Source organism: Microtus ochrogaster, chromosome 6 (assembly GCF_000317375.1).
Source record: "Microtus ochrogaster isolate Prairie Vole_2 chromosome 6, MicOch1.0, whole genome shotgun sequence".
Taxonomy (NCBI): domain Eukaryota; kingdom Metazoa; phylum Chordata; class Mammalia; order Rodentia; family Cricetidae; genus Microtus; species Microtus ochrogaster.
The window spans coordinates 57,653,184-57,680,682 of record NC_022013.1 but is presented as its reverse complement, the minus strand read 5'-3'; the positions used below and the strand labels follow the sequence as shown (position 1 = coordinate 57,680,682).

Below are 27,499 nucleotides of genomic sequence, written 5' to 3'. Positions count from 1 at the left end.
ACACACACACACACACACACACACACACACGGTTTGCAGAATAATCACATGTTAACTTACTGAAGGCCCTTCAGCTCTGGGTCGTGAAGAACGTAGTCAGCAAATGCCGACTAACAACTCTCATCTAGGAGCCACTTGGGGCCTTCATGAGGGTCTGTCCTTTCGCTCTAAGAGGAAGGAGATGAATTTTTAGTGGCTCATTCTGCTCTTCTCCGTAACTCATATGCCTCTGTCTTCTTGCTTTTGGTTCAGGGCAGGAAGCCTAGGCACTCTTTCTGTGCCCCGGACCCTGTATCTCCAGGCTGCTTTCAGCTAGCCTTCTGTGCAGAAATGTATGCTCCGAGGAGAGTGCGAATTGCAGGGTGTGATATAGAGTCCTCACTGAACACAACTGTGCTTAAACACTGTAAATGTTCATAATTCTCAGCCGTGAGTACTGCTTTCCTTAGTGTTATACCCTCCTTTTAAAAACCACTCAGAAAGTCAACCATTTAAGGGGGAAAAAAAAAAGCTCTGAGCAGGCTCTGGGGCTGCCGCCTTGGCTGGCGCCACAGCTGGGGAAATGCAGGTAGAGAATGGAGACATTTGGATTCCACTTGCCGCAGCTGCCTGCAAGTCACCCAGGCATCTGCTAGACCCATTGGAATTGGCTCTCCTTCTCTTCAGGTTCCTCCTCCATTTTTGCACCAGGGTTTTGAGCTAGACCAGCCTTGCCCACCTGGACTGATCTAAGGCATGAGCTTTATTACCTCCTTCCATAAGCAGTCCCCTCATACCTAGACTCTGGGGACCTTGAGGTGACCTCAGTGTCGTCTGCGGTGGTTCAAATAGAAATGGCTCCCATAGACTCAGGGAGTGGCACATTAGGAGGTGTGGCCTTGTTGGCGGTAGGTGTGGCATTGATGGAGGAAGTGTGTTCCACTTCACTTCCTGTTACCTGTGGATCGAGATGTAGAACTCTCAACTCCTTCTCTAGTACAGTGTCTGCCTGCATGTCACCATGTCCATGGACTAGACCTCTGAAGCTGTGAGCCAGCCCCAATTAGAAGTTTTCCTTTATAAGAGTTGCAATGGTGATGGTGTCTCTTCTCAGCAATAGAAACCCTAAGAAACTGTCCCTTGTCTTCCAACAGTTCATTGTCTAGTGGTATAGAGAGAGTGTGTACATTGACCATTAAGGTTGCTGTCTCAGGTAAAACTTTTTTTTTCTTTTATGGGAGTTGAGATGGTCCCAGGGGCCTCCCTGGAGGAGAGAATGTTAGAATTGAATTTCAGAGGAAGAGGAAGGAGAAACAGGAAGCCATGGTTGGGTGTGAATATACCAATGGGCAGTCCCATCTTTATGGCTTACTATCTAGATGGGTAGGTGGAGGGAGCTGTACACTAAGCAAATTGTTGTTTCCTCAGGTGGGGCTAGGGTCCTGGGGATGAATGGAGATGTAGATATAGAGAATATATTATTTTTGAGAGTTTGGGGCTCCAGGGTCATCTCTCTTCACAGTAAGCCCATGGGAGCGAGACAACTCTCTAAGAAGGCAGCCAGGGAAGAGGCTATTAATCCCCTTCTTGATACAACTTTTGCTGAGTAGGTGCTAACACATCAGCCCATTCAGAATTCAGTAGCATCAATGAATGCTATTGTACCATAGATAGGTGCAGAACACATGTGATTCTGTGTATGATGGGGGTGTAAAGGCTGGGCATGAGCGTGTAGGCATTCTGTGAGTCATAAGGCGATGGGGAGGCGAAGAAACTGGAGTCCATTCTGAAGGAGCCTGTGCTGGAACAAGAGTAGGCAGACTTACTGCTTTCAGGTGATCTGGAAATTCTGGTTAGCATTTGCTGGTGCTTGGTCTTCACTTGGCCTTTCTTGACCTTCACTGAGCTCCTCCTTCGTCTTCACCCGCTTGTCTCTGCTCTCGTTAGTGTGTAGTCTTCACCTGCTGGTCCCTGGTCTTCACCTGCTGGTTCTGGTCACTACCTGTTAGTTTTTGGTCAATCTGTGGGTCCCTGGACTTGACCTGCTGGTTCATGGTCTTTGCCTTCTGGTTCTTGATCTTCCCCTGCTTGTCTGTGGTCTCCGTTTGCTTGTTTCTGGCCACTTGATTGTTTCTGGCCTTAATCTCCTGGTTTCTAGCCTTTCCCTACTGGTCTTTCATCTTCACCTATTGGTTGCTGGTCCCTTCTCCTCACCTGTGCCATTTGGAAGAGCCAAAGGTTTGTGGAGTTGGATTTACTTGAATTGAACTCAGTTTCCACTGGGTTCTTGCGTAACCTTGAACAAGTGACCTCCTTCACTTAGTGTCTTCCTCTGAACATGGAGTCATGAAGTAATCTTTATTTCACAATTGCCAAGTGAATGAAAGAGGAAAGGAAGGGGCTTGCCTGGCACAGGGCAGTTTGCCCAATAATTTAGATCCCTCTCTGCTTTGCTCACTGTGTCACTGTGTTCCTACACGCATGTTACTAATTGGAGAATGAAGAATTGAGCAATTGTTTGGGATGGGGGAGGGGGAGCATCTACCTAAGGGGTGGAGCTAAGCCGCTCCTAATGATGGTGGAGCATCTTGTGGACAGAGCACATAGGGCAGAGGAAGGCTAGAGTTTTAGTCTGTATCTCCAGAATCATTCCCCACATCCCAACAAGTCTTCTCGCTGGGGATGACTAGCGTAGCGTCTGCACCCCATGGGAACATTTCCAAAGTAGCTAGGTGGGCACATCGTGGCCCATGCAGCACGTGTCTGTGTGTGGCTGGTGTATGCTTGGAGAGCCTTTGGAGGGCCATGTCCCTTTTCGCTTCTGCTGTGGGCCCTGGCAACTGTTTTTCTGCCATTGTCCATTTGTCTCTCTGATGCAGGATTCCTGCTCTCTAGAGAAGGTATTGGTATGGGGGAGGGTGTTGCACTTCCATGGCCAGGCCCCAGTTCTACCTACTGTACCTTCCAGTCCCAGCCATTTTGTGTGGGGTATCTTTTTCTAGAGGGAAAGTGTCTCTTGAGGGGGTGCAAATTACATGATCACGGTATGGTGGGCGTCTCAGTGCTTCCCCACCTCGATTTGGTATATCCTCTGCCTTCTAGAAGCTGCTGCCTCATGGCATGTGTATCCCAGGCCTGGCTCTGAATAGGAGTGGACAGCCTGTAACCTGAGCTGTGCCTGCCCTCGGGAATTAGAAGTGGCCTAAGCGTGCATCCATCAGGTGGTGGTGTGAATTTGATTGTGCACCAGGCACCCCTCTCTCCTGTCCGGTGTGGATCTCATGCTTTGGTGCTTAACAAAGGTTGTTTGCCACCGTCTAACTGGGCCCCAGGGAAGGGTGCAGGCTGTGTCAGTTGTGCCCACCAGCTTGGAGATTTTTGTGACACTGTTCTTATGTCTTGTGCACTCTGCCCCTTTCTGAGGTCTTGGATGTAACCAATGCTAGCGATAAGCCTCTGGAGTCAGTCTCCTGGAAGCCTGATGCTGGACATGGCAGGGCCACCTCTCCAGGAGGTCAGCGCCTTTCACCATCCCCACCTTTCTCCAGCTGCCAAGTTGCTGGCATTGTCTGGCCCCTGGGTTCAGCTTGGCCCAAGAATGCAGGGCTCCGTGGGACTTCTATGAGAGCAGGATGAAGGCTCTGCTTTTCCTTTCCACCCCGACTCACTTCCCCACAACTGCCTGATCCCTGGACACTCAGATCGGATCCCCCTTTCTCTGAAGCCTCTGCATACAGCTCAGGTATTGACCGGAGACTGAAGAGCTGACTTGTTCATTTCAGGTTTGGGCTGCTCTCCCCGGCTCCTGCCTTGCCTTGTTCCCCGGGTCCACTGCCTGGAGTGAGTGAGAAAGCTGTGCTGGGGGACGACCGTGAGCTTGATTTCCTGCCTTGCTTGCTTTCCTCTGTTTGTCACAGGGAGATTCATACCTGGGAAGAGACCTCACATTGCTAAGTTCCAACTGTACCGCTACAAAGGGGAGCGTGGAAGGTGCTGGAAATCGAATGTAAGCTGGGCAGGCGCTTCTGACCCAGTCCTTTTGACTTGCTGGTGATGCCTAGATTTTTGGACCTTGGTCCCAGACCTCCCCTCCTCCCTCAGTGCTTCTGCCTGGCTCATACCTCACCGCTGCCCACCCTGTGCACTCTGCCCTCCTTCTTTTCAGGGGAGGAGGCAAGAGGAGTCAGCTTCCCTGTTGTTTTTCCACTGAGCCGCCTTTCCAGAGAAAGCTCTGAGCAGGTCTTCTGCTGAAGCTCCCTGTGGCTTCTGGGATCAGTAACGAAGGCCTCAGCTAAGCATCCAAACCCTCTCCTACGGAGCTCGTTTACCCTTCATCGAACAACATGGACTTCCCGTTCACCCTTGTGTGCGTGTCCATTCCCTGCAGATCTGCGGAGGCCTCTGGGCCTCTCTTCTGCCCGTTCCAGCTGCTTGCCTGGCTTGTCCCCTTTTCCTTCTGCAGTCTCTTAGAGCCCCCGAGCCACCTCCAGCTGTGTGACTCCTACCCCTTTCCGCTGTTGAATCTGGGCCCATGTTCCCTCCGGTATCCTCTAGACGGTTTGTGGGGGTGTGGGCTGGGAGCTGCATCAATTCTGATTTCCAGCCTAAGCCCTAGACTGGGAACACAGGAAGCAACTGGAGAGATCCCTGGCGGGCTCCAGGGGGCAGTTTGATCACTTGCTGAGAAAACAATGCTTCCCAGTCTGTCTTCGCAAGGCAAGAGGAGTGTTGGTGGGAAAATCAAGCCTCGCTGGTGGCCAGGTTTCTCTTAAGTTCCCCTCTCAGGGTTGAGAATTTCATTGTATTGTTTTTCAATTTCCCCCGAGCATCTGCTACTATAAAAATTTTCATTATCACTGGCAAAGATCCCCTCTCATCCCTGCGGGCTGCAGGAGAATCCTGAGTTCTCTCCCCATCTGCTCCAGAGCACCTGGAGGCTGAGATGGGTAATGTCCCTGGCCAGCTGGGCACTTTCTCAGAAGATCCAAGAGTTTGTGCTCAGCGGGCATCCTGCTTGGCCAGGAATGCTTTGGCTGTGCCCAAGTCACGAAGGCTCCGCGGCTGCTTCCATGGTGTGGGGGGTTGGGTCAGGGAAGCTGGCTATGGAATTTGGCTTACCTTGTCTTTTTTTTTTTTTTTTTGGTTTTTCGAGACAGGGTTTCTCTGGTTTTGGAGCCTGTCCTGGAACTAGCTCTTGTAGACCAGGCTGGTCTTGAACTCACAGAGATCCGCCTGCCTTTGCCTCCCAAGTGCTGGGATTAAAGGCGTGTGCCACCACCGCCCGGCTAAAAATAAATCTTCTTCTTTTTTTTTTTTTTTTTTTTTTTTTGTTTTTTTTTGGTTTTTCGAGACAGGGTTTCTCTGTGGCTTTGGAGCCTGTCCTGGAACTAGCTCTGTAGACCAGGCTGGTCTCGAACTCACAGAGATCCACCTGCCTCTGCCTCCTGAGTGCTGGGATTAAAGGCGTGTGCCACCATCGCCCGGCCTTGTTTTGTTTTTCGAGACGGGGTTTCTCTGTAGCTTTGGAGCCTGTCCTAGAACTAGCTCTTTTTTTTTTTTTTAAGATTTATTTATTTATTATGTATACAGTATTCTCAGTGCTCTGCCTGCAGGCCAGAAGAGGGCACCAGACCTCATTACAGATGGTTGTGAGCCACCATGTGGTTGCTGGGAATTGAACTCAGGACCTTTGGAAGCAGGATGGTGCTCTTAACCACTGAGCCATCTCTCCAGCTTACCTTGTCTTGAGAGACTCCTCCTTCTGATGGTGTTCCTTTCAGACAGTCATGTCTACGTGGCAGGCGCGTGTTCTCTCTAATGGAGGACGAGCTCCATGGTTTCCGAGACTGTGTTGCTATGATGGGATAAAGAGCTATGAGGAGGAAGGACTGGAGCCCTGGGCCAGGTATCAGCCTCTCACCCTTCACCTTCCTCATGGCACCTGGGCACCCTGCTTAGAAGCAGCCATGACAAGCAGAGAAACGCTGTGGACATTGTGTCTTGCTAACCAGACCTGGCTCTGGCTGGTTTAGGTCTCCCTTGTTTCTAGACATGGCTGGGTTCTTTCCTTGGTGACCAGGATTCAGACTCTGTCATTTGGGTAAGGTGGCCACACTGACGGGGCTGAGACATCCCTGGGATTAACCCATGTGATTTTCCACAATAACCGAGCCTGGGCTGAGCTCAGAGAGGTGGCTTAGCAAGAGCCATATCCATGCAGCATGAGACAAAAGCTCTGGGCACAGGCTGTGCGACCCCAAACCTGGAGACTTGCCCCTGGCTTCCCCAGTTGTTTGCGACGGGGAGGGAAGTGTCATTCTTTGTGTTTCCACCCTCAGAGGCTATACAGCAGCCAGCCACTCTCGTAGCTGTGTTCCCCGGTGCCCTTTGCATCAGTGCTTGACAAGTGAAAGACTAAATGAATAATGGACACTCCCCAAGGGGGAAATATTTTAGAATTTACACAAGGCATATTTTGTGCCCTAGACTGTCATCTCAGGACCCTTGTACGGTGTTTGTACTATGATTGCCATTCTCGCTTCCCTCCCTCCCTCCCTTTTTACAACATAAGGCTGAGAGCATAAGGTTCCTATGAGTGGCGGGGAGGGGTGGGGGGTGGTGGGCAGCCTGGGCTGTGGGCTTAGTGCAGAGCTGGGGTGGTGAAATCTCTAGTCTTGTCCTGCCATGGTTGTCCCTGGAAGAGCCTCGGCGGGCTGGCGGATGGAGCTAGTGTTTAAGAGACACTTCAGCAGTCCCATCCACCATCTGGTCACAGTCCCCCGAGGAAGGGCTTTGGCCAGCAAATGCAAGCACAGCTTGTTTGGGCTTGTCTAGGCAAGAAGACTTGGAATGGTGGGGACAGTAACCCTTCTTCACTCTCAGCTCCCTTCCCTCCTGTCTTCATTTAGCCAGAGGATGTGGGCGAGTGAAAGCGCCGTGGGATTCCCTTGCCAGTTATCTCCCTGGCCTTGTCTGCAAGGTACAAGGTACGTAGGGACTGATGGCAGCCATGAGAAGAGGAGCGGCACACTGGCAAAGGGAAAGCAGCTAGGGCTGTAGAGGTCCCCAAAGAGGGAGCTGCTGTTCCCATATTTAGGGAGTACCGTGAAGTTAGCAGCATTGAGCTTAAGGCTCACATTTAGGGCCCTGGGCACAGCTACCACAGGAAAGTAGAGGATGGAACTGGGCTACCCTCGTTGGGTAGCGCCTAGTACTGGGAATGTAGGCACAACTCCGCCTGTTTGAGAAACTGTGCTCACTAGGGAGGTCAGTGCTTCAGTCATGGCCGCACCAGGTGACAGGCCATGGAGCAGAGGGCGTAGCCACTCATAGTTAGCATATTTAGGAGGGAGCAAGGTGTATGGGTATCCTTCTGGTTGCTTGTCCTGGCATCCACAGGGTGACCTCCAAGGTTTACTTGCTAGGTATAGTCATCTTTGGCTGTTTTCATGATGGCTGGTGTACCTAGTATCATTTTGCTGTACCAGGTGCTAGGGACAGAGATGTCCTTAGGTAGCTCAGCCCAGGAAGTGATAGATCCTTGAACAAAAAGTGACTGTGAGCTATACTATCTATAAAGCAGGAAGAATGGTTGGAGGCCTTGGGAAGAAGGAGGCAGGCACTTCCCAGGGTCTGGGGGATTATAGGGCTTAGCAGTGAACCAAAGCTTAGAAGGGCACACTGATGTTAACTTATAATCAGGAAGCTGCAGACACAGGAAGCCACAGGGAGCTGCCACAGCAGAACCTCTAGGTTCCTACATGGCATCTGGGAACCAGGAAGTTGCCCTTAGATGTCTGATGGCTAAAAAGAGGGATCAGTAACAAGCGTTGGAGTTGGCCCTGGGAAGGCTGGAAGGATCGGGCCTGCCCCACCTTTCTTGGAAGGAACACTGCAGACCTGGTTTGTGGGTGTGTTTGGAGGTAGGACCCGGGGCAAGCACTGGATCAGGGGCTCTCAGTAGAGCTGGCCCGATCTCGGGGAGCGGTGTGGGTACCAATGGGACAATAATGCTTTCAAGGCCCCCACTACACCGGTACCCATGCTTGCACACCACACATGTCACACAGTGAGAGAAAGCACAAACCACCGGAAACCATGAAGGGATGACATACATGGAGGGATAGCTGAAGAAATCCCGAGGAAGTCAAATCTAGGCTGGGGTGGGAAAGGGTGACAGCAACTCAGCTAAGCAGCAGTTTCACATCTGGGGGAGCCACTGGGAATTCTTGGGTTAGGATTAAGGCCAGGTGTCTGGTGGTCTTGCCTTTCAGGAGATCACAGATGAGAGATGGTGACTGGAGGTGGTTTTGGAGATTCTTGAGGGAGTGGGCAGGCTGAAGACAGGCTCTGTTATCTGGCTGGCCATGAATGTTTTAGCTCGCGTCGTCTGGTTCCTCAGGCCTAGTGTCCAGGGACCTCTGAATGGTCTGTTGCTAGGAGACCAGGCTGTTGCCAGAGTTGCCAGGAGAAGAGCTTGGAGGGCAGGTCTTCCCGGAGTCAGCTAAGGAGTGTGGTGGACACTGCCTTGCAGGGGAGGTGTTGCTTCTGGGAGCTGTACATCCACAGACACGGACACTGCTCTTCCTTTGAGCTAGGCCTAGACTGTGAATGTCTGGTTAAGAGGGACTTGGGCTTTTCTAATGAGAGCTGTGATTCTAGAGGGGTTTGTAACCTCACCCATCTCTTCCCCAGTAGAGCCCTGAATGTGGGCAATCCTTCACAGGCCCCCCCCACCCCCCGTGCAAGTGCTTGGACCTCACGGTGCTATTGGGAGGCGCTGAAAGCCTATAAGATATAGGGCTTATGGGAGTGGCTTGGGTCACTGGAGACATGCTCTCAGAATGCAAGGATGGCAGTCTTTGTGGTCTCCGCTGCTCCCCAGTTTCTGCTTTGAAGTCTGGCTCTTGCTAGAGGTTCAGAGGGTCAGATATCAAGTAATTCTCTTGACCCTCCAGGAAGGAGAGCTAAACAACACCCCTTTCTCTTGAAGGTTAATTTCTGTGCTAGTGGCTAGTCTCACTCCCGTGTCCAAATGACCGACGGAACTACTTACGGGAGGAGTTTTATTTTACCTGTAGATTCAGAGGCTTCACCTGTGACTGCTTGGTCTCAGGTACTTGAGCAGAAGACCCTGAGGGCAGGAGCATGTCACATGACATAGGAGATTCTTCACCCTTGGGTTGTCAGGAAGCAGAGTGAGGCCAGAACCTGCCTCCAACTACGTACTTCCTTCATCAGCCCACACCACTTAATTCATCTACAGCCTCCCTGCTGAGGACCAAGCGTGAGCGCAAGAACATGAGAGCAAGCCATGACAATGCCCAAGGAATGCCACTGTAATGTCAACTCCTGTACACACTGAATGGAGTTGGCCCCAGGTCCTCAACACCGCCTCCCGACTTCACTGTGTCTCTTCACACACTCTGAGAAGGACACATACTAAGAGCAGAAGGCAGGCCTTTTCAGCACACCTACCACACACCAGACATGGCTTTAGACACTACCAGTTGCCTTCTTTCCTCTGTCTTCTGAAACAGAAATTGAGCAGCTTGGAAATTTCACCCCTGTGGGTTTTGGTAATGTACTCCGCTTGGCTGCCTGCTCTCAGTTCTCTCGTCTACAGTTCTCTCGTCTAGAAGGGGGTATAGCACCCACCTCCCAGGCAGGCCTGCATTTCAGTTATCTGTGTGGTGGGTGGGCCTGCAGCTGCTGGGCTTATGGCAGGGATTGCCTCTCTCCTCCACCACCAAAATAACAGCGACAACATTTTCCTTTGCTCATTACACTGGGACTCCTTGGCTAGCCTGCTGGTTTGTGACCACACAGGGGTGTTCCCTGGCAGTTTGTGTTCTTTCATTCCTTAACCCATGTCCCCAGAGCTGAGTTCCTGGAGTGCCTGTGCTGCCCAGGTCCTACCTGTCCCCTCTGAGCCAGTTCTTCAGCATTGTTTAGGGCTCCAGCTTGTCCCATCTTTGGTCTCTATGGGTCCATTTGTCCTCAGGTTGGGCTGCTTGTCCGTCCCTTCCTTTGACAGCTCCAGCACAGCCCTGCTCTTCTTGAGGTTCTCAGCTTTGGACCTGAGCAGAATTAGACAAAGTCAGTTGTGGAGGACTGCTTGTCTCATCCACACAGGAACAGGCATGGTCTAAATCCAGGAGACCTGGAAGCCCAGGATCCTTCCTCTCGTGGGATGCTCAAGGCCAGCCCTGCTTTTGGACAAGGCTTGATTTCCTGTTGCTTCTGGTTCTCTGGGTCAACTTACCTTGAAACCCTGATATGTCAAATGATTGGCATGTACACACCCGTGCTTCTGCATACACGTTGTGTCATCCAGTATCCCGTGAGCATCTCTGCATCAGGCCCTGAGTCTAGGAAGCCGTCTGCCTCAGTCTTTCTACTTGGGACCTTAAATATCAGACAGGAAACAGTGTAATAAATGCTCACTAGTATATGCAAAAACAAAGTATTCTTAGACTTACAGGAAAAGAAATGGTTGATTTTACCCAGCAAGCTTAAGTCCAATAATTTCATAAAGGAGGAGGGATTTGGAAGGGGTTTGGGGACAAGTAGGAAGCATCTAAGGCAGAGGAGGAAGGACGCTATAGGAAAGGCAGCCAGCATGTGCAAACTTATAGGGTTAGTCTAAGCACTGAATGCACAGGCTGAGAGCACAGGGCATATGAGTTTTGGAAAGGGCTGGTGTCCTCCTGTGTGTGGATTGAGGGTGGTGGTGGATGCTATAAGTGAGCTTTGATTCCTAGGCAGTGGGGCCATGGCAGGTATTTCAGGGCCGTGCTGGATGCTGAGCTTCGGTCTGTAGAATGGAGAGCTTGAAAGGTGTCCTGGCATCGCTTATCCCTTGGCTTGAGGGAAGCAGAAGTTTGGAGCAAGTGGAGGTGTCCTGGAGGACCCTTGAGCTTGGGTTCGAAGAGAGCTGCAGGAGGGCTTGAGCTTTCGAGGTTCTCGGAGACAAGAATGTGCTTTGCTGGCATGCCAGGGACTCATCCTGTCCTGATATAACTTCCCCAGAGCAGGCTTCCGTGTGAATCCCGGCCGGGAGCTTGGTGTTCCATTGGCAGAGCAGTAAAAGTCATTAACGAGGAGCGGGAGAGTTATAAATAAGCCGCACACTCCCACCCAGTGTTCCCTGCCTTTCCAGCCTGCGGGAGCAGGGAATCCGTTTTGATTCATTAATTGGCAGAGGGATGAGGTTCCAGAGACCCTGTGGCGCCGTTGACTCTTCTCCACCTTCCTTGTTGGTTCCAGGCAGTCCTCTGCCTTTGCTGCTCACCTGCCCTGGCTACAGTCCAGGGGTGGTCCTGTGGGACCCTTTGGCCTTGCTTCTCTTGGCTCTACTCAGCTGGGTTGGGTTTCAGTTCTCTTGTTTTTGCTACTATTCCCTTGTCCCCACTAATCTTTCACTTGGACACCCCTCTTTAGAGTGGCATGCAGATTGGTGTTAAGAATTCCTCGTCTCTTGCCAGGCGGTGGTGGCGCACGCCTTTAATCCCAGCACTTAGGAGGCAGAGGCAGGTGGATCTCTGTGAGTTTGAAGCCAGCCTGGTCTACAAGAGTTAGCTCCAGGACAGTCAGGACTGTTAGACAGAGAAACACTGTCTTGAAAAACAAACAAATAAGCCCTCCCCAAACCCAAAACAAACAAACAAGAAAAAAAATTCCCGGTCTCTGGGTGGGCTTTTCCTTTGAAGTGGCTTGGTGAGCTGGACAGCTCTGGCTTTTGCCTGTGCAGTCTCGTACACTGCTCCTGCTTTAGGGTAATTGGTATTATAAATAGGTTGCTGCTTGCTCTGCAGCATGGGCACTGGCCAGGGTCTGAAAGATCGAGCTGACAGGTGCTTTCACACACACACACACACACACACACACAGCACACCACACCACACCACACCACACCACACCACACCACACCACACCACACCACACCACACCACACCACACCACACCACACCAGTAGCAAGGGCAGGAGACTGGTCATACACTCCACAGTGGTAAATCTTGGTCATGGTCTGAAGCAAATTGCAGCGCAGAAAGATTAGGTACTGCAAAAGTTCTCTGGAAGGACTGGTTACCCGTGGAGCAGATGGAAGGAGGTTGGGTAGATGGTGTGTGAAGGAGCACCATATATTTCTTGGGAGTACTTGGGGAGACCCAGGAGCCTCAAGAGCTGGATACTGAGGTGGCTGTGTATGCTCCGGCTCCTTAGGGTGTAGGGAGCCTGGTATGGATTGCACGAGGCTGTGGAGACTGTGTTAAGCTTTCCGTTTTGCTTTGAAGATGCTGGGAAGCTAATGTGGTTTTGTATGGGGCCAGCACCCTGTGGTTGGTGCTTCATGAGGGCCCAGTCGCTAAGTTCTGTTTGAGTGGTTAGATGTACGCAGGGCTGCTGCAGAGGGGCCAGGGTGTGGGCCAAGGATGAGGCAGTGGAATGGAGGAGACTCAGAGTGTACTTGGGAGATGAAGTATGTCGGACTCGCTGAAGGCGAGACAGGTCAAGAACAGGTGACTGGGGATACCTGGCTCCCGAAAGTGGAGGAACATTCTGACACCCCTGGGAGCTCTCCCCTGTCAGGTATGAGCTTTATCAGGTCAGGACTGGTTTGGAGTTAGAAACTCAGGGGAGGGTTCTGAATTGGAACAGTAACTGTAGAAGCTTCCACAGGGCTAGGGTCCAATGCTCAGAAGTAAATGTGCAAGGAAGCCTAATGTTTCCATGTCCTTAAGTATAGGACGTGGGAGAAGGCAGAGCCAGGCATTTTTGCAGGACTGGTCTTGGGAACTTCCTTCCTCAGCCTTGGGTAGAAAGGCTCGTGAGGGTGCGATCATCACCTCTAGTTTGTCTCTAAGAGCAAGGCAAAGTTATTAGCCGAACTGCAGCATGGAGCTGGGTTCCAGGAGACCAGGGAGGGAGGCAGTGATGAAAAAGGCAGTGAATGACCAGGGTCGGGTGTGTGTGTGTGATGACTTCATGTCCCATTGGGAGCATTGGGGAAGGACCTGTGTGCTCCAGGGCCACAGATCCAGTGCAGGCCTTCTACAGCCCTGCCTCCAAAGCCCCCCTGGCCTGTGGTTTTGTTTACCCTTTCCATGTCTTAATAAAAGATGAAAAATATTTATTCTCCATAGATCAATAATTTACTATGAGTTATGACAATACTAAATTTGGTCAATTATTCATGGGCTATCAAGTATTTATAAATGCTACCTTAATTTAAAGCATTAGCCATTAGAATTCAAATATTCATAAAGCCAGTACCAGTTGAAAGGAGGAAGGGCAGGGTATAGGTAGCAGGGGTGGCTCAGGAGAGAGGGCACAAGCTGCCCCAAGAGCTCTGCTGCTGCTTGTGGGCATGGTGGGGCAGGCAGAGGTGCTGGACTCCCTGCGGAGACCATAGCTCCTGGGTGGGCAGGACTGACCTGGGTCCATTTCCAGCCTGCCTCTCCTTTCTGCCACCTGCAGAGACCAGCTGAGCCTGGCAAAGCAGGACGGAACCACAGGACCCATAGGAGGCTGCCACTGCTCCAGGTGGAGGCTCTCTCTTGCTTGGTCTTTCTGGAGACATTCCCTTGCTCATTAACATGGAACCCAGAGGCCAGTTAATTCAGGGCTATAGACCCGAGACCTCAGAGGAGCAGGGACCCCCACAAGGACAGGTTTGGCTTATCCGGGGGAGCAGTAGTGACTGTCCCTGGCCTTGAGACAGTCGGAGTAGCTGGAAGACGGTAATACAAGGGTGATAATGACCAGCCTCACTGCTGGGTGAGACAGACCAGATTGGAGACTTTCCTTCAGCAGAAGTCCCTGGAGCATCACCTCACCCACCTGTGGATTAGAGAAGAGTGTCCTTGCCAGTGTCCATGACCTTCATACCTGGAGGCTGCTCTTTTTTAGCCCTCTCTTATAGGCAGGTACCCAGGGCTCATTGAGCTGAGGAATTCTGTCTGACTGAAGCCTTATTCCCACTTGCCTGTTCCTTCCCTGGAATGCTGAGCTTGCTGTGACAGGCATTTCTATCCAAGCAAGGGTTGGATAGTCAATTGTGAGTCTTGGACCCTATTTCAGCATCTCTTTCCTTCGTTGTCTATGGAAGGACCTAGCGGCCCGGTTCTGATTTCCTTAGTTGTATGACCCTGGCCACAGGACCTAGGGTGAACATTACCAAAAGTCTATTCTGTGAAGTGACGTGTCCTACCCAGATGCTTGGCTGTGGTCATACTCTCAGGGGAGGCTGCTGGTCGTGTGATTGTGAATTAAAGCTCCAAGAAATCTCTGTCCTCCTTATTTCTGGGAACCTAGTGCTACCGACTGGTTTAGAGACCTCTGTGGAGACTCTGTGCACCCCCAGACAGGAAGCTGGAACTGCTGCTCATTGCAAGGTATTTCTACTTCTTTCTCCCTCGTGCGGATGAGACGTTTGTGCTCAGGGAGCACTTACCAATCTATTGGACCTGCGTGGTGATCAAGGCAGAAATCAGCTTTATAGCCTATGATACAGGGAGAAAAGAACAATATCAAAGTCAGTTATCCTCCTGAGACCTGCGGAAGCGTTGCTGAGCTTCATCTGGAAAATCTGGACTGTGGAGTTCCTGCCATGTGCTCGGTAGCGTGTGGGACCCTACACATAAAGATGGAAGAGCAGGGAAATGTCTGGGCCCACAATGTTCTGGCACTTGTCCTTACAGCCTGCTGGGTCTCTGTATGTCAGGGCAGGACAAAGCACAGCAGGCAGCAATTCTTGCCCACCTGGAGTTTACACTTAGAGCACCTCTGTGAAGTGGGTGCTGTCATCTGTACTTGATTTGGGGGGAGGTGTGTGGTGGAGGAGAGCAACGCCCAGAGAAGGCCAGCTCCTCTGCCAGCCCCACAGCGGGTCCCTGCACTGCAAGCTCAAGGTCTGCTCAATATCTCGGCACAAGCGCTGTATGAACTGTGTAACATCCCATCTCACACAACCTTGATTAAGCTAATAGCTGATTTGGCTTTGATCTGATGTATTTTGATCTTATTATTTTTATGTTAGAAGCTTCCAAATAATCATCATTTCAACAGTGCCCCAATTAGCCGGCCATTCACAGTGGATTGAAAATTGACTCACACTGGGCCTCTCCATTAGCGCCTGGGAGAGACTTCCAGCCTTAACAATCCTCCCTGCTCCAGAGGCTGGGTGCTTGTTTTATACCACAGGTTGTCATAGGAGGGGCCACCATGCCCCTTGAAGGAAGAGGCTGTCGCACAGGTGGGAGTGGCAACATGGCTCTTAAGTCTTATGGCTACTACTTTTGGAAAAAGAAATGAGTTTTGAGTTTAGCTTATGTTTCATCATGGCATCTTGTTCCCCTCCCTTCTTCCATATTCTGCTCCTTCCTGCATTTCCCCTCCTTTCCATAGTTCATCCCCTAATATCTTCATGTCACTTGTTTACTGTTTTCCTCTTCTCCAAAGTCCAGGTGACTTTTTAAAGGGGAGTTCTGAGACAGGGTTTTACTGTGTAGCTTCGGCCTGTCTGTAACTCACTGTGTAACCCAGGCAGACCTTGAATTCATGACAGTTTTTCTGCCTCAGGCTCCAAAGTGATGGGGTGAGTCTCCACACCCCTTGGTAACAGGTACTTCTTAAGGTCCTGGGCATGACTTGGGTGCAGGTGTTGCTGGAGGAAGATAGGGAGGGTCCCTGGAGAGAGGAAGGAAACTGATGTCTGTTTGGTACAGTCTTTGTGCGGGGTGGAGAAGGCACTTGCGATTGGCCTTCTGAAGTCAGTAAGCGGAGACGCCCGTCTCCATTGACTAGAACACTGAGGCTCAGAAAGGAGCTTGTGCCCATGGCCACATGGCTGCTGACCAGATGGACGAAATGGGAACTTATGTTTTTGAGACTCTTATGCTATTCCCAGCTCTGGTGAGGTAGCTTCTGGTGAGCAATTTTGCACAGTCCTTGGGTCTTCATCATACTGTACCCTATTGGTTTAAAACTTCATTTGAGATTCTGATGCCAACCACTTAACTACATCTCCTGCATCCTAGAAAACCTCCTTTCTCTTTCCTCTTGCCAGACTGTAGAACATTTGTCCTGGGAGGATCCAAAGTGCACAAGGAGAGACATATATGCTATTGGTGTGTTGGGCATTTACTTGAAATAGACAGGAGGGAAGGAGCCAAACCTTGGTGTTCAGTGGCATGTATGTACAAATGGGGAAACTGAGGCTCAATATTTTGTGACTTCAGAGTTTGGTGTATATAGATTAGGGAGCTGGCTTACAATGGAAGTCAGGTGGTGACTTAAAGAGAGAGCTGGGGAGATGGGTGATAAGCCAGGAGTAACTGATGGCTTGTAGGAAGGGTACAGGAGATGGAGTTCCTGGACCATTAAGTCTGTCACTGTTCAGTTTATTTGAAAAGATCTTAATGCAGTGTCTTAGTATTGAAGAGACAATCAAAGAGCAACCCATTCACCATCATGGTGCCTTCGCCATTTGGGTTTCTTTTCTTATTTGAAGTCATGTTTCTATCACATAGCAATCAGCATACAGTTCTTTTTTTCCTCTTGACCATGTCTCAGAAGCATTTCAGCCATGTCTGTTGCAGCCTGGGAATGGCCTGGTAGTTCGCCTTCGTCTAGCCCCATCCCTTGATGCTTGTGTGGCCTCTCGTTTTATTATCTCGTAAGCAGAAGCAAAAATCTGTTTCCTAAGTGGCTATAATGAGAACAACATGGATTCATACATATCAAATGCTCCACAGAGCTGGTGCAGAGGAAATTCTCACACAGTAGCCCTCTTTCCACCATGATTCTCCACTTATCCATCATTGGAGGATTCTTTCTGCTTTTTAAAAATCAATTACCTATTCATGTCATGAAATTCTGGCAAAATATAGGAAAATAAAAAAAGAAAAGCATTCCTAAATTGCTCTCACTTTGAACATTTTGCATTTTTCTTTCTAGTCTTTCTTTCATACATATTGAATTTTACTTAATTGACGTTGTAAAATACATAATACATGTATTTTTGTATGATTTTCATGTACCTTTTTTTATGACAAGTACTTACCCATATTGTTATGGTGTTTGGTGCACAGCTGTAAAGGTTGTGTGTACTTTTAGGGTCTAGCACTGCTATACCCACACACCTCTTTGCATCTTTCTGAAGGTTTGCAGTGTTTTCTGGGTACCACCGAGTATCCTCTTACATTTCTGGATCTAGCACTGTTCCCATGGTCTGGATAGGTGCCCAGAGAGGAATGAGGAGCACAGGGCATGAAAACATCAGGATCCACACTGTACCCTTGCACAAATCTTTATGAGCTGCCATGATTTTCCCACTGTGTGTGGTTGGTGTGTGTGTGTGTGTGTCTGTGTGTGTCTGTGTGTGATGAGCATGGCAGAGATCATTCTTGTCCTCCTTGAGCTGGAAGGTCCGAGGAAGGTCAGGGGGCTTTAGAGGCAATGTGAAGTGCCATGGTGAGGAAAGGAAAGTGTGGGTATCTTGAAAGAAGGGCTTGGTCAGCTGGGGAGGCTGATTCGGTCCTGAAGCAAGAATGTGTATGCAGCAAGCTGAGTTCCAGAGCTGAGGCAGGTGACTGAGAATGTAGAGATAGAATGAGGAGCATTAAGTGCAGGCATGGTGTGCCAGCAAGATGTTCCCCAGGTAGGCATGCATGTGTGTGAGTGCATGCAGGGGTCAACATCAGATGCTGGCTTCTGTCACCGAGGTAGTATCTCTCACTGAACCACTGACTTACCTCGTGGAGCTGCTCAGAGAGCCACAGGGTTCCTCTCGTCTCTACCTGCCTGGTGCTAGGATTATAGGTGTGCTCTATTTTGAGATGCTAATACAGTCACATCATTTCTCCCCTTTCTTCCTTCAAACCCTTTCATGCATCCCCCCCTTCCCTCTCTTTCAAATTCATGGCTTCCTTTCTCATTGATTGTTGCTACCTATGTGTGTTTGTGTTCCTGATTATACAAATACAACCTCCTAAGTCTGTGTAGTGTTATTTGTATATAATGTATTTTCAGGGCTGACCATTTGGTATTGGGAAAATCAATTGATGCGTTCTTCCTGGGGAAGACTCTTGTTCAGCATTCCTTAGTTGCCCATAGCTTTTTTTTTTTTTTTTTGCAACATATAGACTATTACAGAAAATCACAACCAATACAGATAGACTGTTACAGAAAATCACAACCAATCAAAACACAGAGTTGTAGAGCCCAGTTCCAACTGATAGGTCTTTAACATAACTCTTGCACCTAAGGCTTAAGAATCATTTTGAAAGAAGGGCTGGAATGGTTGTAAGATCCAGAGGAACAGGGTGTTTGCTTTGAGATTGAAGCTCTAGGCATGTCAGAAGACTCTTGAAGTCTCACCAACAGGACTTCCTAAATGTGAGCTGAACAATACACAGGTTAAGATGGATGAAGCTCAAAGAACTGTGGACACCTAAGGAATGTGTGGTCTTTTGTTTCTGGGTGCTGGGCATCAGAACTAAGATCCTTATGATGTGGGGCAAGGATTTTATATGTGGAGCCATTTCCCTCATCCTCGCTGGATGTCTTTAAATAGATAAAATGTGAATGGATTTCTGTGAAACCAGCATGGAGGGGCAGAACATTTGGGTGACTGTGAGATCCTTGAGAGACCCCATGTCCTTTGTTCCCCAACTCTAGCCCTTCGCATGTGAAGTGGAGGCATCAATGGGGACTGGGCCTGAGTTATCACCTATGATGTTCCCCAGAGTGTATGGCAAAGCCCTGGTATGGGAGAAGCTGCTGTTGGTGCCAGCATGTGAAGGGAACACCCCCCCCCCCTTCACATATTTTCCAGCCTTTCACTTCCTTCCACTTGGGGTGAGCGCTCTTGTTTTTCGCCTCCTTCTCAGCCCTGTCTGAAACATTACATAAACTCCAGGGCTCCCACGAAGGAACTGCATTGTCAAAGTTGTTCAAAGCCTACCGCGTGTAGCAGATGGCTCTCTGCCATTCACAGGCTGTGTTTTGAGACTGCATCTGCTTTCCCACACTCCCGCCATCCCACAGAGCATCCATAAGACAGGCTTGCCTCAAAACTGGTTCAGGGAGTTGTGTTGCGGGGATTAGGGTCTTTGTATCTGCTCTGATGTCCCTAATAGGTGTGAGCTTATGGCTAGTGGTGGTGCCCCTTGGAGTCATTGGGTGACTTCCAAAGTCCAGGCTCCTGAGTGTGTCATCTCAGAAAGGGTGGCTGTCATCTCAGTCTGATTTCTCTGTGCCCTTGGTAACTGCCTGAGCTACGGGTGCCTCTTCTTTTGTGATTGTCAAGTGGCTTTTGAGCAATCCTGGGCTTCTGGAGCCATCTACTTCATCTGGGATTTGATCCAGTATTCTTGTGATAGGACTCAAGTGGACTTGGCCAGGAGACTGAGGCTCCTGCCCACTTCCATTCCCTGTTCTAGGTCCTCTGGGGGTAAGTATATGTCTTCCTGACATCATAATGTCATCCAGGTCTTGCAGATCCAAGCAGTTCAGTTCAGGCAACAATTGCAGAGCACATGCTGTATTCTTTGCCCATGACACAGGACATAAAGATTCCCCAGCATGAGCTTTGGTCCCTCCCCAGCATTTTGGCTACTGGCCCCAAGGTGAGAAACAGTGTCTAATTGAGAGTTCTGTTTGGTGAATCAGGGAGATTTGGGGTGGATCCCTGCTGTACCACCTTTCTTTGGCTGCTCTGGAGTTAATGATTTTGCCACCTCTGACCTTTCTTTCTTTCCTCATCTGTTAAATGGGCCTGAGATTATGTAGCTGCATGTTTCACCAAGGTTTTCAGTGTTCATGGTATAAGGTTATCAGCAACTAATTAATGAGAGCTGCTAGCCTTCCTGGGCTCTTGGTCTGTGTGGGGAGACATCACAGGGCTACAGGCATGAGCTGCTGGGTGGAGCCGTGGGAGTGAGGCGTGTACAGTCGTGGCCCGTGCTGATTTCTTCCTGTCTTTTTCCTCTCTTTCCAGCCTGTGACCTCATGACCCAGGGAATTTTGGCCTTGGTCACATCCACAGGCTGTGCATCTGCCAACGCCCTGCAGTCCCTCACAGATGCCATGCACATCCCACACCTCTTTGTCCAGCGCAACCCCGGGGGTTCACCACGAACTGCCTGCCACCTGAACCCTAGCCCTGACGGGGAGGCCTACACACTGGCTTCGAGACCACCTGTCCGTCTCAATGACGTCATGCTCAGGCTGGTGACAGAGCTGCGCTGGCAGAAGTTCGTCATGTTCTATGACAGCGAATATGGTGAGTCTGGGGTGGGCGGGCTGAGGCTTGGTTTTAGGGACAGCTGGGTGCTGGTAGTTTTAACACCAGAGGCTTCAGTCAGGGGACCCAGAACTGGAGTGCCATCAGGGTGTAGATCCATGCTGGTGGTCTGAACGGAGTCTTCCTCAGGGTGGTAGGACCCAACCTTGAGCTTCATGAATTGGAGAAGAGCTGCAAAAACAGATCTGTAGATAGGCACTAAAGTTGCCTAGCAACATCACCTTATCATGACAGCTGAAGTTTGAATCATCTTAGAATTTTCAATAAAATATTAATAAACTGCTAGCAGGGATCTGAAGAGCTGCTTACAGGCAGCGGTGGAGGCTGCCTGCCTGGGTCTTCTTGGCATCTTCTCTGAAGGTTACCCCTCATGCTGGATGCTGGTCCAGCCTTGACTTATTATTTGCATCCACCTCTATCTGCCCTGCTTCAGGGTCTTGGGCTGGGACAAAGAACTGAAGGAGGGAAACCTTAGCAGGTGGGCCTGGGGACACTGTATGACTGTGCACGGCTGCTCTGAAGACCTCTTCGGAGGAAGGAAGCATAGTTTACTTGCTAGGACACCACAAGAGTGGGCTTGAGAGAAACCGCTTCATGTTTGGTGACAGCGCCTATGTAAATAGATCAGCTCGAGTCCGGAGATAAAATGGCTTCCATGATTTGTGCTTCAGAAAGGTTTTACTTGGAGACCATCGCCAACCTCATGCCATTCTGAGAATCTCTGCAGAAGAGTCTCCTGCGCCCTTCACCCTGTCTTCCTGAGGCTAGCACTTTGCTTAGCTGTAGTGCAGCATCTCAATCAGGGTTTGATCCCGGGACACCCTGTACCCTCTTCTTAGTTTACCAGTGTCCATGTATGTGTCCAGTCCAGTCTGCCAATGGGAATGGATTCCTGTCTGCAGTGTTTATCTTACATGCATGCTTGTGTGATTACCAGCCGGGATCCAAAGTGGTTCGCTTAAGAATTGCTATGCTGCACCTTTGAGCCACAGTCACCCCAATACCTGGTCAGAGTTGATGGGCACTTGTAAGGCTTGGAAGTCCCCTTAGCTGAGGTTTGGATGGAACTATGCAACACTTTAAAGTCCAGCTTTGTCTCCCGGTGAAATAATCCCTTTGCCAAGAATGTAACTAAGAAAAGAAATCAGCATATGTTTGCATTTGCCTAAAGACTCTGCTTCCCTAAGTCTGGGACGCTGTCCTCCGTGCTTGAACAAATAAACTGTTTGGAGCCTTCCAGGAAGAATTGAAAGAGCAAACAGTTACTGTGTTGAAATCAAAATGCAGTAGTGGTGGGGACAAGGGTGGCTCAAGATGCTAGGGATTTTCCTGTTGTGCCCGGGAACTGGCCTTTTCAACACCTGCTCAGTCTCAGGTCCTGCAGGGGCTGGAGACCTTGTAATAGCACTGATGTGCCCAGGGTATCTCTGAGAAATCAGGCTTTACCCCAGGAACCAGATCTGGTGGGAGGTGTAGCCACTGCCCGGGTTTGGGCATGTTATATTCTAGGATACGCAGGCTCTTTCTGGTCTGCTCCTCTCAGGGTCTCTGGCCTGCACACCCCATTCTCCTTGGGGTCTTTTGAGAAGCCACAGCTGCAAGGGGCGAGGGCAGGAGGTGAGCTCTGTAGCCCTCTCACTGTCTGGCCTTCTGTGATTCCTGGAGACTGAGTGGTACCTGAGGCGCTTCCAGACCCTGTCCTTTCTTCTCATTATACTTCTCATTTCCATGTAACTCACATAGCAGACTTCCAGGAAAAGGGGGCTTCCCCCACCTGGGTCCAGCATAGCTGGCTTCTTGGTCACCTGCCCACCCGTCCTCAGTCCACTTGCCTTAGCCTGCCACTCGTGAGGACTTGTCCCTGTTGTCTACTGGGCTCCTGCGGAGTTGATTATGCCCAGAGGAAAAGGCCATATGCTTGTTTTTTTTTTTTCTTTCTCATTGTAGTTCAGCACTGTGCCTGGCACCATATGAATGACAAATTCTTGGATGAAGACGTGGGCGTTTCCAGTGGTTTTTGAAAAAGACAGAGAGATGTGGAGAAGGATGAGGGTACCGGGTGACCTGACATCTGCTCTCTGATGGGTAGGGAGCTAGGAAGAGTGGTTCATTTTGCAGAAACACTTCTAGCTCATGTTCTTCATCCCCCAACCCCAAACCTGAACAGCCCCCAAAGTGCACCTCTCTGCTCTGATAGGATGCTCTCCCACCTTTCCTGGAGTTGGCTTTAGTGCTTGGCTAAGCCTGCCCTGTATCATTAATCCCGCAAACATGCTGAGTGACATAGCCGCTTTCACCGGATAAGTCACTGTGTTGAGAAGGATGCAGAGGCTCAGGGGCACAAAGCCATGGTTAGGGTGCCAGGAGGCTTCCACGGTATAGGGAGGGACTGGAAGCCGCTCACCACGTCTGCTGATTGTAGTAGTGGCCTGGAAGTGGGTGGAGCACCTCAGAGGTGAAGGAAGGCAAAGCCCACCCCAACCTGCCGATGGTGCTGTCCAGGGTCCTGACCCATGTGGCGTCGGTTGCTCTGGAGGTCACAGCTCTTTTATTGCATTCTGTACAGGACCCTGTTGCTTTTGCCCACCCTGTTCATCAGCCTCTTAATCTGACAACCTTTGAAGCTAGTTTGTGTCTATAAAAGTTCCTCTGCCATGACTGTTGCTTCTTGGCCTCACTATTTCCTCACAAGTACCCCAGCCTGTTTGCTCGCAGAGTCCCATTAGGTGAGCTAAAGTAGACAACGCTCACAGCATACTCAGCCCCCAGAGTGGCATGTGGTGGATCCACTGGCACTGGAATCCACTGGCCGAGGAATGTCCATGTGCTATGGTGGATTCATGTTGCCAGAGCCCCTGTGGTGGTGTAGTTTCAGATGAGCCCAATTAAGAAGCAAATTGCGTGTCAACACTCTTATTCCTCCCCAAGTCAAATGGAAGCAACTTGGGATCTGGAGCCTTTTCAGTGCTGATCTGTAAGCATCTTTACACATTATTTCATTTGTGCTACGTTTTACCCCCTAAGCAATATGGTTCAGGAGATGCTGTTGGGCGCTAAGGCCCATGCACTTAGCCAAGGCACCATCCTATTTCTTGCTAGGCTTTAGTTTTCTTTCCTGGTGTCCAGTCAATCATAGTCTTTACCAAGCCAGGACTGTGACTTAGAATGGACCCAGCATGTTTCAGTCTCATCCTTTAGTGAACATCACATACAGACCCTTCGTGTGTGTGTGTGTGTGTGTGTGTGTGTGTGTGTGAGGGGTGAAGATTGGTTCTTCCCCATTTTCCCGTCAGTCTCCCTTTAATCTTAGGAAAGTCTTCCCCTGGTAGAAGCTGAGGCCAGAGCATCTGCATCATATGTGAGATCAGAGCAGAAAAGCCCTGAGGGATTTGGCAGAAAGGCATACTGTGAAACGGGACTTTGAGTATCCCCATGTTAAAGGCTTGGTCCCCACAGGGATGATGTTGGGAGTTGCTATGGATCTCTCAGAGGGTAGGTCCTACAGGAAAGTCTTTCAGTCACCAGGGCAAGTCTCTGAGGAAGATTACGGGAATCCCACCTTTGTGTCTGATTCCTCACGTGTGATATGAGCAATGTTCCCTGTCTTGTTCTTCCACCATGACTGCCGGATTTCCAAAGATGCAAAGCACCGAGGCTGCCTGATCTTGAACTTATTGTCCATGACTAGGAGCCAAAGCAAACCTTCCTTTTAACATGGAAATTGCCTCAGGTATTTCACTCTGATGACAGTAGTCTGACTAATACTGGGTGAGAGAGGAGTCTGTATGCATTTGGTTTACAAAATATGAGAGGTGCCATTTGGTACAATTCCATGGAAAACACTTGTGTGCTTGTTGTGACAGCAAAGGGAAAATAGAAGGGAAACTGACATTTGGGATAGAAAATCCATAACATTAAAATACCAAAAGTTTGGATGGAATAGTGCAGAGAACTTTCTGTCTTCATGCTTCAATTGCTGGGGTGTGTGTGTGTGTGTGTGTGTGTGCATGAGCATGCGTGCATGTGTGTACATGCACATGCAGGTGCATGCCATTTGCTGATTCACTTGGTAAATATTCATGGAATCTCTACCACATGACACACATTTTTCCTCTTGTTCATTGTAAAGGAAGAAACAGGGTCACTTTGCTCATGTTGCCTGTAACTGGCTTGGCCCAGTGTCTCACTTCTAGTGTCTCCAGGGTAGGCGGAATCCTGGAAGGTTGGGAACTATGATTCTGCAGAAGCAAAGCTTCAGGTCCCTGCCCGAGGGACCACTACATTTGTCTTAAAGTTACCATGTGTGTGTGTGTGTGTGTGTATGTGCCTGCACGCACGCACGTGTGTGCACATGTGTGCAGGTATGTACACTCATGTTTGTGCACACATGACCTGAGTTCAACCTCAGGTGTTTATTTTTTCAATCAAGGTCTGTCACTGGGACTTAAGGCTTTTTGATTAAGCTCCTAGCTAGCCCAAGGACCCTCCTGTCTCTATCCCCCACCCAAGGCTTTCTGCATTGGTGTAGGGGATGGAACTCAGTTCCTTGTGCACTTTACTGACTGAGCCACCTTGCCAACCCCTTACAAATCACCCTCTCAACACTGGTAGTTATACATGATTGTAATGCATATTTCCAATTAAAATATTAATAATGATAAAAGGAATTCCTGGAAGCTCGAGTCCTCAACTCGGGTTGTTTTCTATCATTGTGAGGGGACTGAACTGCTGTCTTGATTGGTGCTGGCCAGTCTCTGGCTATTTGGCTGCTCTGGCTCCGGTAATAGGTGTTTGTTTATTTGATGTCTTTGTGAACCGTGAATATGTGTAATAATGCTTATGTGGCTGTTCTGAGCATCATCCATTTGATGCAGATATATTAATATTTTTATTGCCTCACAGTATATCTAATTTATCTACCTGATCATTAATGGGCACTTGGGTTATTTCCAGGTTTTGGTATTACAAGCAGTGCTGTTAAGAACACTTTCATACTTACCTCTTGGTAGTTTGTGAAGAGGTTTGAGGATCTATTCTGAGGAGCAGAATTGCGGGACTGCTGGATCAATGCACGTTTTATGGTATTCACGTTTAATGAGTCCGTCCCTAAGTGTTCCTTTCTGTGTACACTGCCTCTTACCATGCATGCGGCTTCTCTAGGTCCACAGGTTCACTGACTTCTCCTGTTGCCTGTACATGGAGGATTCTAGTGCAAAATGTTCTATTACTCTGAAGCTAATTTCCATTTTCTGTATACAGTCTCTCCACATCTTCACAGGCTATTTTTGTTTTCTCTTCTATGACATGCTTGTTTGTAACTGCTAATTTTTATGCGGAGCCTTTTCTTTGGTGAGTTAAGTGTGGCAAATACTTTCCATCAGTTGCTTGTCTTCATAAACAGAAGGTCTGTATTGTACTGTTGTCAAATGTAGTCATCTTTTTTATGCTCAGCTCTCTTGCCTGTCTTATTTAAGAAGCCCTTCCCTACCCTCATGTCATAATGATAGTTTCTTGCTGAAATCTCATTCTCTTCTTGGAGAAAAGATATTGTCTCTTTGGCATGCTGCCCACAGGAGGGCCCTAGCCTGAGCAATGCTTTGGTGCTGATGTGTGCTCGCTTCTCCCTGCAGCTAACATCCCTTCCCAGGCGTTGCTGTGACTTAGGACCCATCTAGTTCTTAGTGGTGACTGAGAAAGGTGCACACCCATTTACCACATCCTGTAACAGGGAGGTTAATAAGGTCTTCTTGGAGCAAGATGCTTAAACAGGTGCATAAGGACAAGTGGAAGTTAGGCAAGCAAGGGGCAGTTGGCTCTGGAATGAGTGGGGGAGAGTATTACAGGTAGGGGGAGACCAAGTAAGAAAGCCAGGGATGGGGGGAACACCAGAGAGGAGGGAGTGTGTGTGTGAGGGCCAGGGATGGGGGGAGCACCAGAGAGGAGGAAGGACTGTGTGCATGAGTGTCAGGGGCATGGGGGAGCACCAGAGAGGAGTAAGGAGAGTGTGTGTAGGGTTAGGGGCATGGGGGAGCACCAGAGAGGAGGAAGGATAGTGTGCGTGAGGGTCAGGGGTGGAGGGAGCATCAGAGAGGAGATAGGAGCATGTGTGTGGGTTACAGATTGTGTGTCTAGATTGCACTGTGGCCAGGGATGAAGCTAGGAGTAGATTGAGAGACCTTACAGACCAGCTCCAAATCCCAGGAAATTCATAGTTCTAGACCTTGTTATCTCTTCTGTGCTCTTGGATTCTGTTTCTTTATATCCAGTATAGACATGAGTACAGATAAAGGAGACAGACTTCCTTTAACCCAGAGTGCTCTGGACCTTCTCTTCTTCAGGTTCAGATCACTGGCTGCAAACAAAAGGGAGAAAACTATGATGGGTGGAACTACAGTCCCGCTGAGGACAAACCTCAGGTCTAGAGTCTGCACTGGATGTCAGTGAGCACAGCCACTAATCCTTAGCTGCATGGTGAGGAACAAGAGGGACTTTTGGTTTGAGCCCCAGTGATATTGGACAAATCACCCAGCCTCTCTGATCATTCTACTGGATGCAATCTGTGTGTGGCTTAAATATTGGTCATACAAAGGGCTTGGCCTCGTGTTATTGCGTACTGGGGACTCAGTGAGACCCTGTACTCAGGAACCTGATTCATCTGTAGTCCAACTGTGGCCCATACTACCCTGGTGTTCCAAAAGTGTCATGGCAAACCTCAAGGGAGCCATTGGGCTCCTGGCTTGACTTGTTATGCAGCCTGGAACAAATTGTATGTTGGTAGCATTCTTGGTACTTGGTGCGACAGAGAGAGCTTGGAGTCAGCGCTCTCATCGATAGTGTACAGTCCCTGCCCCAAGGTGGGGTCAAATCCCATGATTCAAAAGTGTCACTACAGTGTACCAGTGGCTCTGTGGGACACATCTCAGCCGGACAGCCAGACTGACAGTAGTTGCACCTCACCCTTGGTGCCCTCCCATAGTAAACCTCCCTGGAAGAAAGAGGATACCCAGTATCCATGCTGTTCTAGCGGGTGCTTCTTGCCAGCAGCGTGTCTGTGCCAGCCCTGGCAGAGCAGACTGGCGGCTTCAAGCGCAATGGCAAGAGTTCTCATGAATAATACCCCTGATCATTACAGCATTAGTTTAAATTGAAGTAATAAATACTTTTTTTAACAGAAGAAATGAGCAAGTGAGTTTAATTGCTAGGACACCTCC

The 27,499-nt window shown here is 49.5% G+C and overlaps 1 protein-coding gene across 2 annotated transcripts in view; it reads left to right on the top strand.

Moving 5' to 3' along the window:
• The window catches only part of Grid1 (glutamate ionotropic receptor delta type subunit 1), a 762,418-nt gene that overhangs the window by 114,388 nt on the left and 620,531 nt on the right, over positions 1-27,499 (top strand). For both annotated transcript variants that reach the window (XM_013346867.2, XM_026779664.1), the window contains exon 3: positions 19,983-20,267. In XM_013346867.2, coding sequence (XP_013202321.2) covers positions 19,983-20,267 — 285 coding nt within the window. The remainder of the gene's footprint in view (positions 1-19,982; positions 20,268-27,499) is intronic.